At 42.7% G+C, this 12,494-nt stretch overlaps 1 protein-coding gene across 6 annotated transcripts in view; it reads right to left on the bottom strand.

Annotated features, from left to right (window-relative positions):
• The window catches only part of FBXO25 (F-box protein 25), a 28,051-nt gene extending 16,849 nt beyond the window's left edge, over positions 1-11,202 (bottom strand). For 3 of the 6 annotated variants that reach the window (XM_005202087.5, XM_005202090.5, XM_005202089.5), the window contains exons 1-2: positions 11,096-11,179; positions 768-908 (exon numbers count right to left, since the gene is read on the bottom strand). In XM_005202087.5, coding sequence (XP_005202144.1) covers positions 768-901 — 134 coding nt within the window. In that variant the 5' untranslated portion in view covers positions 902-908; positions 11,096-11,179. 6 annotated transcript variants of the gene reach the window in all.
• Between the last annotated feature and the right edge of the window lie 1,292 nt (positions 11,203-12,494).

Here is a 12,494-nt window from a genome sequence, read left to right as displayed (position 1 = left end):
GACATGCCACGGCCCGCCAGCCTGCTCCTGTGTCTGCAACCATCCACTTCCATCTGGAGAGGACCACGGCCCCCAGAGCCCCCTGCCGCTCACACACCAGCTCGTGAGGTGGGGACAGGCGTCTCCCTCCTCCCTTCTCCCACCAGGAGGAAGGCAGCCCTGGGGTGAAGCTGCACCCTGAACCGCACAGGTGAGGCTGCACGCTGGGAACCCGCAGAGCAACGAGACGCGTTACTTCAGCCCCCAGCAAAGTCACAGCGCCATTCAGGCCTCCAAGAAAGACCTCTCCCGTCTGGTGCAAGCCATTATTATGGGCCTCGGACGTAGGCCACCAGCACTGCATCTTTCCATTTCTTCTCCTTCCTCAGCTATGCGTGCATCTTTAATCGCTTCAGTCGTGTCTGATTCTTTGTGACCCCATGGACTGTAGCCTGCCAGGCTCCTCTGTCCGTGGGGTTTTCCAGGCAAGAATACTGGAGTGGGTCGCCATTCCCTTCCCCATCCTCAGCTATAATGGGAGGTTAATAACAACAACACCTATCTCTCAGAAAGCTATAAGGAGTAAACGCTTTAAATAAAAAGAAGACAGCAGCATCTGTGTGTGGGCACCAGGCACTCCACCAGGCTGAGACTCTGGCTAATAACTTGTCTCCTCACACCAGCCTGTCTGGGGGCGATTCTCAGCCAATTGGTAAGTCACGGGGCTTCAGCAGATGTGACATCAATGTTGGATGGGACACGCCGTGGCTCTGCTGAGCTAGACTCACATGCCATGGCCTATGTCACACTGGCTGTTCTCCCCCTCAAGCTCCTGGCTCCACGCATCACATCTTTTCCAGCCATCTTCTGTTTTCATCCAACTCCATCCAGGAGATCTCCAGTCCTGGCCCAAAAATGGCATGGTTCACCTATAAAACATGGTTACTTCATGTTAAAAATGTGTAACTGATACGGTTCTTTTCATTTAGAACATGTGTTCATTAATTTTAATGAATACAATCCTATTGAAATGTCTATATGTGCCTTACATGCCGGCTACACACAAGGATAAGACAGTGAAGATAACACAGTACCTCAGTTGTCCTAACAGGGTCAGACAGATGAGGACTGGTGGCTTTACTAGCCCAATCCTGCATGTGTCATGAAAGGTGTCCTAGGGCTGACATCCCAGGTCATGCCTGAAGAAGCAGCACTCAGAGTAAGGAAGAAAGGGGGAAATGACACTAAACAGAAAATCCACTCAGAAGTTAGAAGCAAAGGACACAAGACACTGACGCTCAGCCCTGCACACAGTCAAGTTTGGTGAGGCTGACCACGTAAGGGGAGGAGCGGGGAGTGCCTGACATGAGAACGAAGAGGCCACCGCTGCAAATGACTCAAAGGAGCTGGACTGCATTTTGAGGACACAGAGTGGCCAACAAAGGGACCTCTGCAGAGAGGCGACTCAACGAGATCTGAGCTTCCCAAAGACCTCAGGCTACTCAGTCTCTCTGCCAGCACCTCCCGTCTTCCCAGTAATAAGTGTCCTCTGAAATTACATGGCTGCTGCCTGCCTTTCTCAAGAAAATATCATGTCTTGTTCAACTCTGTATCCTAATACCTGGAATGATGCCAGGCACACAGGGAGCTCACCAATCACTGAATGAATGGAAGAATGAATGAAACACAAGCAGATCCATGACTCAGAGGAGAGGGTGAGGCAAGAGAGTAAGGTAGGAAAACCATCAGCATCCAGACATGACCACAGGAACCGTCTCTCAGACAGAGACCAGACAGAGTAGGGCAAGGAGAGAGTCAAGCCACAAGCTCTAAGACTCACTGACATCTAAGGGACAGGCAGATGAAGAGGAGCCAAGAAAGGACACCAAAAAGGAAGAGCCACAGATGTAGTGGAAATGGGAAGGCAAGACAAGAATGGATTCAAGAAAGAAACCATCAGCAGGGAGGTAAGTGTGATAAAGAAGCCAGTACGGTAAGAACTTAAAAGTATACATTGTATTCAGCTGTACAAAAGGTATTTCATAATCCAACAGAAAGTTTCAATAGAGTAACTGTGTTATACTAACCTCATGTCCAAAGTAAATCTGGGGTATTTCCCTAATATCACACATCATATCACAGAGTACACAGGAGATTAAAGTGTTTAAATACTATCTCCCAAATATATTTAATATAACTCACAAAAAATAAGCTATTAAATAGGCATTTATACAGGCTTAAAAAAGATAAAAATATTTCAGAGAGAAATGATAAGCCTTCAACAATATTCCTGAGTTAAGTACAAGTGCCCAACATGAAACGTATGAAGTAATTTTCTGCCATACCAAGAGGATCTCAAAACCTTGTTAAACTAATTCATCAGAACACATCTTTTTTAGTCATATGTTATTTAAATCCTTGCTTTAGAAAATAATTAAAAACAATTACTTAAATCTCAACAGTACATCAATAAAGCTCATATTACACTCTTGTTTCACAACTACAGATCACCCTGAAATGCAAAAGCTGCCACCCGTGTCCAGTCAATCCAGATAAAACACAAACAGGGGAAAAATGTCTGTTAGGACTACTCTGACAATTGCCAAAGTATCTTTCAATATCATATTTAAACTGAATTTTAGAAGAATCAAATGGCAACCATACAGAATATTGCCAATAGGTCCAAGATACGATTTCTTCAATGACAAATATATAAACACAGACTAAATGCATTGTTCCAATCCCAAAGAAAGGCAATGCCAAAGAATGCTCAAACTACTAAACAACTGCACTCATCTCACATGCTATCAAAGTAATATTCAAAATTCTCCAAGCCAGGCTTCAACAGTACGTGAACCGTGAACCTCCACATGTTCAAACTGGAAAAGGCAGAGAAACCAGAGACCCAACTGCCAACATCCAGTGCATCATCAAAAACGCAAGAGACTTCCAGAAAAACATCTACTTCTGCTTTACTGACTATGCCAAAACCTTGCATGTGTGGATCACAACAAACTGTGGGAAAATTCTTCAAGAGATGGGAATATCAGACCACCTGACCTGCCTCCTGAGAAATCAGTAAGCAGGTCAAGAAGCAACAGTTAGAACTGGACCCGGAACAACAGACTGGTTTCAAATCAAGAAAGGAGTATGTCAAGGCTGTAAATTGTGGCTGACCTTATTTTGGGGGGCTCCAAAATCACTGCAGATGGTGACTGCAGCCATGAAATTAAAAGACGTTTGCCCCATGGAAGAAAAGTTATGACCAACCTAGACAGCTTATTAAAAAGCAGAGACATTACTTTGCCAACAAAGGTCTGTCTAGTCAAAGCTATGGTTTTTCCAGTAGTCATGTATGGATGTGAGAATTGGACTATAAAGAAAGCTGAGCGCAGAAGAATTGGTGCTTTTGAACTGTGGTGTTGGAGAAGACTCTTGAGAGTCCCTTGGACAGCAGGGAGATCCAGCCAGTCCATCCTAAAGGAAATCAGTCCTGAATACTCATTGGAAGGACTGATGCTGAAGCTGAAAGTCCAATACTTTGGCCACCTGATGTGAAGAGCTGACTCATTTGAAAAGACCCTGATACTGGGAAAGATTGAAGGCAGGAAGACAAGGGGACGACAGAGGATGAGATGGTTGTATGGCACCACTGACTCAATGGACATGAGTTTGAACAAGCTCAGGGAGTTGGTGATGGACAGGGAGGCCTGGTGTGCTGCAGTCCATGGGGTCGCAAAGAGTCGGACATGACTGAGAGACTGAACTGAACTGGTTGTTACATTATGCATCCCTTCCCTAAAGGTACACCAGTATACTCCTTTGACGAAATGAAAAAAACAAATGGAAGCCCCCTCCACATACAGTATATGTAAATACATTTATACATAATTGCAGATGAAGGTAGTCAAAATGCACAAACTTATAGAATAAACAGGTACTATGGATGTACTGTACAAGCTAGTTAAAACTGCTGTACATTATATATGAATGTTATAAAAACAGTAAATCTTATGACTTCTCATCATGAGGAAAAATACTTTTTTTTCCTATTTCTTTAGTGTTGTATCTATATGAGATAATAGATGTTCACTAAACCTACTGTGATACTCATTTCGTGATGTATGTAAATCAGATCATCATGCTCTACATGTAACATTTGGTTTAAAAAACTGAAAATAAAAGCTACCATATGATTCTGCAATCCTACTCCTGGGCATATATTTAGAGAAAAACACGATCTGAAAAAATACATGCACCCGAATGCTGACTGCAGCAGTGCTTACAACAGCCACGACATGGAAGCAATGGACAGAGGCCTGGATAAAGAAGACGTGGTACATACATACAGTGGAATATTACTCAGCCACTAGAAAGAACGAAATCATTCCATCTGTAGCAACATGGGTGGACCTGGAGATTGTCATACTGAGTGAAGTAAGTCAAAGGAGGAGGAGTATCACGTGACATCCCTGATGTGTGGAATCTAAAGAAATGCTGCAAACAGTAAGACTCAAAGACTTAGAAAACAAAGGGAAGACACAGTTTTGGAGTTTGGGACGGACATGTACACTCTGCTATATTTAAATGGACAACTGCAGAGAGAAGTGGGAGGGGGGTTCAGGATGGGGAACACGTGTACACCCGTGGTGGATTCATGTTGATGTATGGCAAAACCAATACAATACTGTAAGTAAAAAAAAAAAAAAAGAAAGAAAAGAAATGCTCAAAATATAAGAGTTTTCCAATCTCAAAAAAAAAAAAAAAAAAATGGACAACTAACAAGGACCTATTGTACAGCACATGGAACTCTGCTCAATGTTATGTGCCAGCCTGGATGGAAGGGGGGTTGGGGGAGAATGGATACATGTATATGTATGGCTGAGTTCACCTGATACTTTCACTGTTCACTGGATACTATCACAACATTGTGAATCAGCTATACCCCAATACAAAATAAAAAATTTAAAAAACTTATATACAGTGCTATCAGTTCAGTTCAGTCACTCAGTTGTGTCCGACTCTTTGCGACTCTCCATGGACTGCAGCACGCCAGGCCTCCCTGTCCACCACCAACTCCCAAAGTTTACTCAAACTCATGTCCACTGAGTCACTGATGCCATCCAACCATCTCATCCTCTGTTGTCCCCTTCTCTTCCTGCCTTCAGTCTTTCCCAGCATCAGGGTCTTTTCAAATGACTCAGTTCTTCTCATCAGGTAGCTAAAGCATTGGAGCTTCTGCTTCAGCAGCAGTCCTTCCAATGAATATTCAGGACTGATTTCCTTTACAATTGGCTTTGCAGCCCAAGGGACTCTCAAGTCTTCTCCTACATCACAGTTCAAAAGCATCAATTCTTCAGCACTTAGCTTTCTTTATGGTCCAACTCCTATATCCATACATGACTAATGGAAAAATCATAGCTTTGACTATATGGACCTTTGTCAGCAAAGTAATGTCTCTGCTTTGTAACATGCTCTCTAGGTTGGCCACAGCTTTTCTTTCAAGGAACAGGCATCTTTTAATGTCATGGCTGCAGTCACCATCTGCAGTGATTTTGGAGCCCCCCAAAATAAAGTCTGTCACTGTTTCCATTGTTTCCCCATCTATTTGCCATGAAGTGATGGGACCAGATGCCATGTTCTTAGTTTTCTGAATGTTTAGCTTTAAGTCAGCTTTTTCACTCTCCTCTTTCACTTTCATCAAGAGGCTCTTTAGTTCCTCTTCACTTTCTGCCATAAGGGTGGTGTCATCTGCACATCTGAGATTCTTAATATTTCTCCCAGCAATCTTGATTCCAGCTTGTGCTTCATCCAGCCCAGCATTTCACATGATGTACTTTGCATATAAGTTAAATAGGCAGGGTGACAAAATACAGACTTGTCATACTGCTTTCCCAACTTGGAACCAGTCTGTTGTTCCATGTCCGATTCTAACTGCTGCTTCTTGAACTCCATACAGATTTCTCAGGAGGCAGGTCAGGTGGTCTGGTATTCCCATCTCTTGAAGAATTTTCCACAGTTTGGTATGATCCAAACAGTCAAGGCTTTGGCGTAGTCAATAAAGCAGAAGTAGACGTTTTTCTGGAATTCTCTTGCTTTTTCTATGATCTAATGGATGTTGGCAACTTGATCTCTGGTTCCTCTGCCTTTTCTAAATTCAGCTTGAACATCTATAAGTTCTCGGTTCCTGGACTGCTGAAGCCTGGCTTGGAGAATTTGACCATTACTTTGCTAGCATGTGAGATGAGTGCAATTGTGTGGTAGTTTGAACATTCTTTGGCATTGCCTTTCTTTGGGATTGGAATGAAAACTGACCTTTTCCACTCCTGTGGCCGCTGCTGAGTTTTCCAAATTTGCTGGCATATTGAGTGCAGCACTTTCACGGCACTTTTATATATAGTGCTATATGTCACTAACGTCTCAGTAAAACTGGGAGGGGAGATGTTATGTAGAAAAATGCCCCTTGAAGAATTCTTTTTAACAGGAACAAACTGTAACAATTAAAATATCTAAAAGAGGCTTTGTTAAATATATGTTATTACACCAGGGATATAAGTGACTGTAAATAATAATTGTGTGAATATTTATTATCATAAAAAGATATTCATAGTATATTAAGTAGAAGAAGTTTTAGGAAAATATATGCAATACTTCTGTGTATTTCTACATCTGAGCACAAGTTTATACATGTGTGCACAGAAAAAAGTCTAAAAGCAGATAAAGCAAAATGTAAACAGTGAATACCTCTGTATGTTTCAATTTCAAGTGATTTCACGTTTGAATTTCAAGTACATTATTTTTTCTTTGAGATATTTTTATTTTTAATATTTATTTTCTTAGGTGAACATGTATTAACCATGTGACAATTTTTATAGAACACAATTTGCTGATGTGAAAGACAGAAATGGTGACACTGTTAACCTATATTATTTGATTCCTAATGTAGGTGAAGAATTATCCCCAGTATTTGTTTCTTTTTTTCTTTTATGATTTGTAAGCTCACAGGTTTAATAAATTTATTATTTTAGTTTTTTCCTTTCTTGTAGAATTTAGAAGTTTTTGTATAGTTAAATTAATAAACTTGGTTTCTCATTTAAATATATATATGTATGTATAATGCACTCTTGTACTGAGTGAGTGAAGAGAGAATGATTAAAAGAAATTCTGTGCAAAAAGCAAACCATCTGGGAAATGCGTGAAGAAAAATGAGGACATGAGCTTAGCCTTGGAGCATGTTTAGACCTTAAGTGAATGGAGAGGAAAGAAAAAATACCAATCACAGAAATGATGGGTGAGAAAAATATGAAGACAGGAATACATGTGACATGATTGAGAATAAACAGAACAGGCCGGCTGAAATAGAGAAATTTACAGCAAGGCTGGCAGGTATGTTGAAAAAGAGACTAGGAGAATGTTGCCTATCAGAGATATTGGACTTTATTCTCTAAGTAATTCAAAGTTTCGAGCAATCCAGCAATGTGAGCAACACTATTTTGAGAATCATTTGCCAGGGTCTGCAGGATAAATTGAAGGGGAGAACAGAGGCAGAAAGAACAACTACTTAAGCCGTAGAAACCTCTTGTCGACACGTCAGCTGACAAAATCATTTAAGACTTTATGACACGCATTGTACTTGCCTCTGTGAACACCATGCCCACTCACCACTTAATGCATTTATATTCAGGCCTCACAAGCAATCCCTATAACATTTACACCAAGTTTCTACTGTAAAGTTAAGAGTCATCTTGGGGTTTCCAGTAAGATAATTGATTGCTTTACAACTACCAAAACTCGACAGATAATCACGGTGACTTCAACAACTCTGTGAGAAACAAATTTATTTGGCCTTAATTTTTCAGCTGCTAGGGAGTGAAATGCAGCTAAATGGGCCATGGAAATAATAATAGTACATTTCCAAAGGTTTTATTTTCAACACAGAGTAAAAGATTTGTTTCAAAACAAATGTGTATATTCCATCCTATAAATGTGAATAATCTTTATACTTATGCTTTATACTTGCATATAACCTTTTTTTAAAAATTGATGTATAGTTGATTTACAATGTTGTGTTAGCTAAGTAATTCAGTCATATACATATTTTTCACATCCTTTTCCATCATAGGTTATTACAATATGTAACCTTATATAATACTCAAATGTAATCTTTATGCTTTAGTTCATAAACTAAAGCAGAGATTCTGGAACCACAGTGATCACAAACAGTAAACTGCCCTCCCCCCAAAAAAGAGCCATCACAGAAAAGAAAAATAAGAAAACACATGACTTGCAATGTGAAAGATTTGGCTCTCAAATTTTCAAAACTGTTCCCAGTGTGAGACATCTAACAAATCTGCATACTGAAAAACAGTATTACTAAAGTTTTGGAATGATGACAACCATCATCTTGTATGGAAATGTATCTATCTGTTCTACTAAAAGATCTGAACTGCTAGCATTTTACAAATTTACTTAAAATCACTATTTTTTTTTAAATTTCCAAATACAAAAATAAAAACTAGAAATTACTCCTGAAAATTATTAAATGTGTAAGAGTAACGACTCAAAGTGTGGCTACTCTTGTGAAGTAGCTGGTACAATCTGCAATATTATGCACATTTTACCAACTAATGTCAGAGAGCATATGGGGCTATCTATTGTAAACCTTTCCTTGATGTCTATTCTATACAGCAGGACATGGAGGTGAAGCACTGCAACAGAACAGGACTTCGTGAACTTCATTTACCAGCTCAAACTCCTGCACAAGCGAATCAGAAGTAACCAAAAAATGTCTTTCCTTCAAAAAGTTAACTTTCTGTTAACTAATGATAACAGAAGCAAACATTTACTAGATCTCAGTATGGGGTAGGCATTACTCTAGACAATCTACCTCTACTATCTTTTAGTCCTTACACTACCCTACAAGGCAGGAAATGTTACAATCCCCTTTTAAGAGTTTAAATCTGTATTTTACAGATGAAGGAACTGAGGCCCCAAGGTTGGTGGAGCTGGGATTTACAGCCATGGAATCTCAATCTACGATCCATCTCTAGCACAACACTGTTATGACGGCAATTCCTGGATACCACCATCCATCTCTATCGCAACACTTTTATAACAGCAATTCCAGGACACCGTATAAAAACAGATGTCATAAAACTGCAGGGTTTTTTTCCCTTATTTTTTTTGGCTCATATGTCATACATCAGATATGATCTAAAGTAATGCCATAAACTTATAGCAGAAAGGCAAAGAAGAACTAAAGAGCCTCTTGATGAAAGTGAAAGAGGAGAGTGAAAAAGTTGGCTTAAAACTCAACATTCAGAAAACTAAGATCATGGCATCCAGTCCCATCACTTCATGGCAAATAGACGGCAAAACAGTGGAAACAGTGGTTGATCTTATTTGGGGGGGGGCTCCAAAATCACTGCAGATAGTGACTGCAGCCATGAAATTAAAAGACATTTGCTCCTTGGAAGAAAAGTTATGACCAACCTAGACAGCTTATTAAAAAGCAGAGACATTACTTTGCCAACAGAGGTCTGTCTAGTCAAAGCTATGGTTTTTCCAGTAGTCATGTATGGATGTGAGAGTTGGACTATAAGAAAGCTGAGCGCAGAAGAATTGGTGCTTTTTAACTGTGGTGTTGGAAAAGACTCTTGAAAGTCCCTTGGACTGCAAGGAGATTCAGCCAGTCCATTCTAAAGGACATCAGTCCTGAATATTCATTGGAAGGACTGATGCTGAAGCTCAAAGTCCAATACTTTGGCCACCTGATGCAAAGAACTGACTCATTAGAAAAGACCCTGATGCTGAGAAAGACTGAAGGCGGGAGAAGGGAACGACTGAGGATGAGGTGGTTGGATGGCATCAGTGACTCAGTGGACATGAGTTTAAGTAAACTTCGGGAGTTGGTGATGGACAGGGAGGCCTGGTATGCTGCAGTCCATGGGGTCGCAAAGAGTCGGATACCACTGAGCAACTGAACTGAAAGTAATGGTTGATCTAAATATAAAACACAAGACAAGGAAAACATATGAAAGGAAACAGAGCTAATAAGTTTAAAAAGGCTATATATACCTTGCTTTTTTAAAGTCAGATGGAAAGTAAATGGAGTAACAGTACTTATCTCAATCACTAAACTGATTTTCAAAACAATAAAAACTATAACTGTAGAGCAAGAGCTATTGCTATATATACTAGGAACAAGCACAAGTTACAACGAAAATACAAGGCAGTTTCGTATTTAGACAAAAAGCTGGCAAAGGAGTTTCTTCTCCAGTATTTATCTTTCATCATCAATTTTGAGAAAATAATTTCCATTGTTCTGAGATAAGAATGACTGATTCTTCATTTGATAAGCATTTGACTTTTTCTGTTGCTTTCTTTTCCTTACAAGACTTCCAAACAATGTTGACAGATAAAACATGAATATGGCTTCTAAGTGTGGAAGAATCTTATCCAGAGAGATCAAGCAGGGGTAAATCGAGGGCTGGAAATCAGAAATGGGGTTTACCATACGAAGGCCTGAAAGATAATCACAGATGCCATAAGGAAACGGAAAACAGTCCCGAAAGAGGGGAAGTGGAATAGGAAAGAAGAGAACGCGAGTTATTTCTGATTAGGGCTGGAGGGAAGGGTTTGCGAGAGGCAGGAAAGGAAGGTTCCTCAGGACTCCTTTCAGATGAGTCTTAGCAGGCCAGGGCTGGGAGAATGGGCAAAGCCGAGCTTACCGCGAAGAGAAGGATGCAAAATGCAGAGGCGTCAGCTCAAGAAAAACAAGGAAGGCAACCGCAGAGGGGCCGGAGCCGAGCGAGGGGAGACGACTGACGCCGGGAGGACGGCTCTGGCCTGGGGAGGGCGGAGCCGGAGGGCGGACTCACAAGACGCCAGGCCGAGGGACGGGAATCCCGGAGACGGCGGGCGGGGGGCGGTGGGCAAGGGGGCCAACCTGGCGGGGGCGGGAGGCGGTTAAGGACCGGGCGGGGTCGTGAAGGAAGCTGGACGGCGTGTCGCGGAGGGTGGGCGCGGGGTTGAGGCCGGAAGGCTGCCTCGGTCCCCACCTGACGCGCGAACGCCTACAGTCCCCACCTGGCGCGCGCAGCATCGCACTCCTTACCTAGCGCGCCGACGATCCCGGCCCCACCTGGCGCTCAGAAGCCCACAGCCCGCACCTGACGGCGGAGCGTCAGGCTTTATTGCCGGAAGTTGCCCGCCGCCTACCCGGGAGCGCCACGGGAAAGCCCCGCCCCCGGCCGCGCTGATTGGCCGGCGCGGCTCCTCGAGGCCGTGTTGCTACCCTGATCTAGGAGTCGGCAGTCCGCGCGTGCGCAGTGGGCGTCGCCTGCCCTAACCTACTGTGCTGCTGACTGCCAGTTCGCAGTGGGTGCGGCCCGGGCCGGAGGGTCCCAGCGCTGCGGAGTCCTAGGTAAACTGAAGAATGTGGGTACCTGGGCCCTGACTGCCGTGTGGACTGCAGATCTGATCACCCCCGCCTGCTCAACCTTTCCAACCCAACCGCTGCCCGGAAACCATGTGAAATTCCTGGTTGTAGCTTCACTTTACGCCCAATTACCCTGTGTACCTAGTTACTTTGTATATTGAGCTTAATATTAATATATTAAGATCGCACAGAATATTCACTGAAAGTACTGATACGAAGAGCTGATTCATTGGAGAAGACCTGATGCTGGGAAAGATTGAGGGCAGGAGGAGAAGGGGGCGACAGAGAAGGAGATGGTTGGATGGCATCGACTACTCAATGGACATGAGTTTGAACAAGCTCCGGGAGATAGTGGAGTAAGGGAAGCCTGGCATGCTGCAGTCTATGGAGTTGCAAAGAGTCGGACAAGACTTGGCGACTGAGCAAGGACAACTACTGAGCTTAAGGCCCAAGTCCTTTGTATTTATAAACGGTTTAGAGTACTGCTCATTTTTTGGAGGTGGAAGTGTCAGCCTGTGGGGTTTTCCCAGTAAGGAGACAAGAATGTGGGGTACTGGGGCAGGGGAGGAGCAGAGTCCTGGTTGTGACCAGTCTCCCCCATCTGTGGAGAGGACCAGAGGCAGGAGGCTGGGGATTGACTGAGGCCAGAACCTCTCTCTGCTTTGCTTTCTCCACAAGTAAAATGGAGCCGGTAGAGGCACTCACCTCAGGGATCTTGATAAGAATTGAGTTAACATGCTCAAAACATTCAGGACAGCGCCTAGTGTACAGTCAGCAGTATGGTACATGCTCCTCATGGCCATGTTTTCATTTATCTTTGCTAAATACTGAGTGTGGACTCTGCTGGGGCATGTGTATGCAGATAAACATATCTGCGAGTGGAGTTAGAGAGAGCCTTGCTGCTCAAAAATAATGTGTGTATCCTCTGACTGGGAACCAGGACCCTGCTTCAAAGATACTCTATTGTTTCTTCTGACAGTACCTCTCTTGTCTCCGCATCCACTCCCTTCCTTAATTAACAGCTGCTTGAACCTGCCTGTTGGAACTCGGAGAAGGTCATGGAGGCTGAATGCAG

This window comes from Bos taurus, chromosome 1 (genome assembly GCF_002263795.3).
Source record: "Bos taurus isolate L1 Dominette 01449 registration number 42190680 breed Hereford chromosome 1, ARS-UCD2.0, whole genome shotgun sequence".
Taxonomy (NCBI): Eukaryota; Metazoa; Chordata; class Mammalia; order Artiodactyla; family Bovidae; genus Bos; species Bos taurus.
This window is presented reverse-complemented; position numbering and strand designations above follow the sequence as displayed.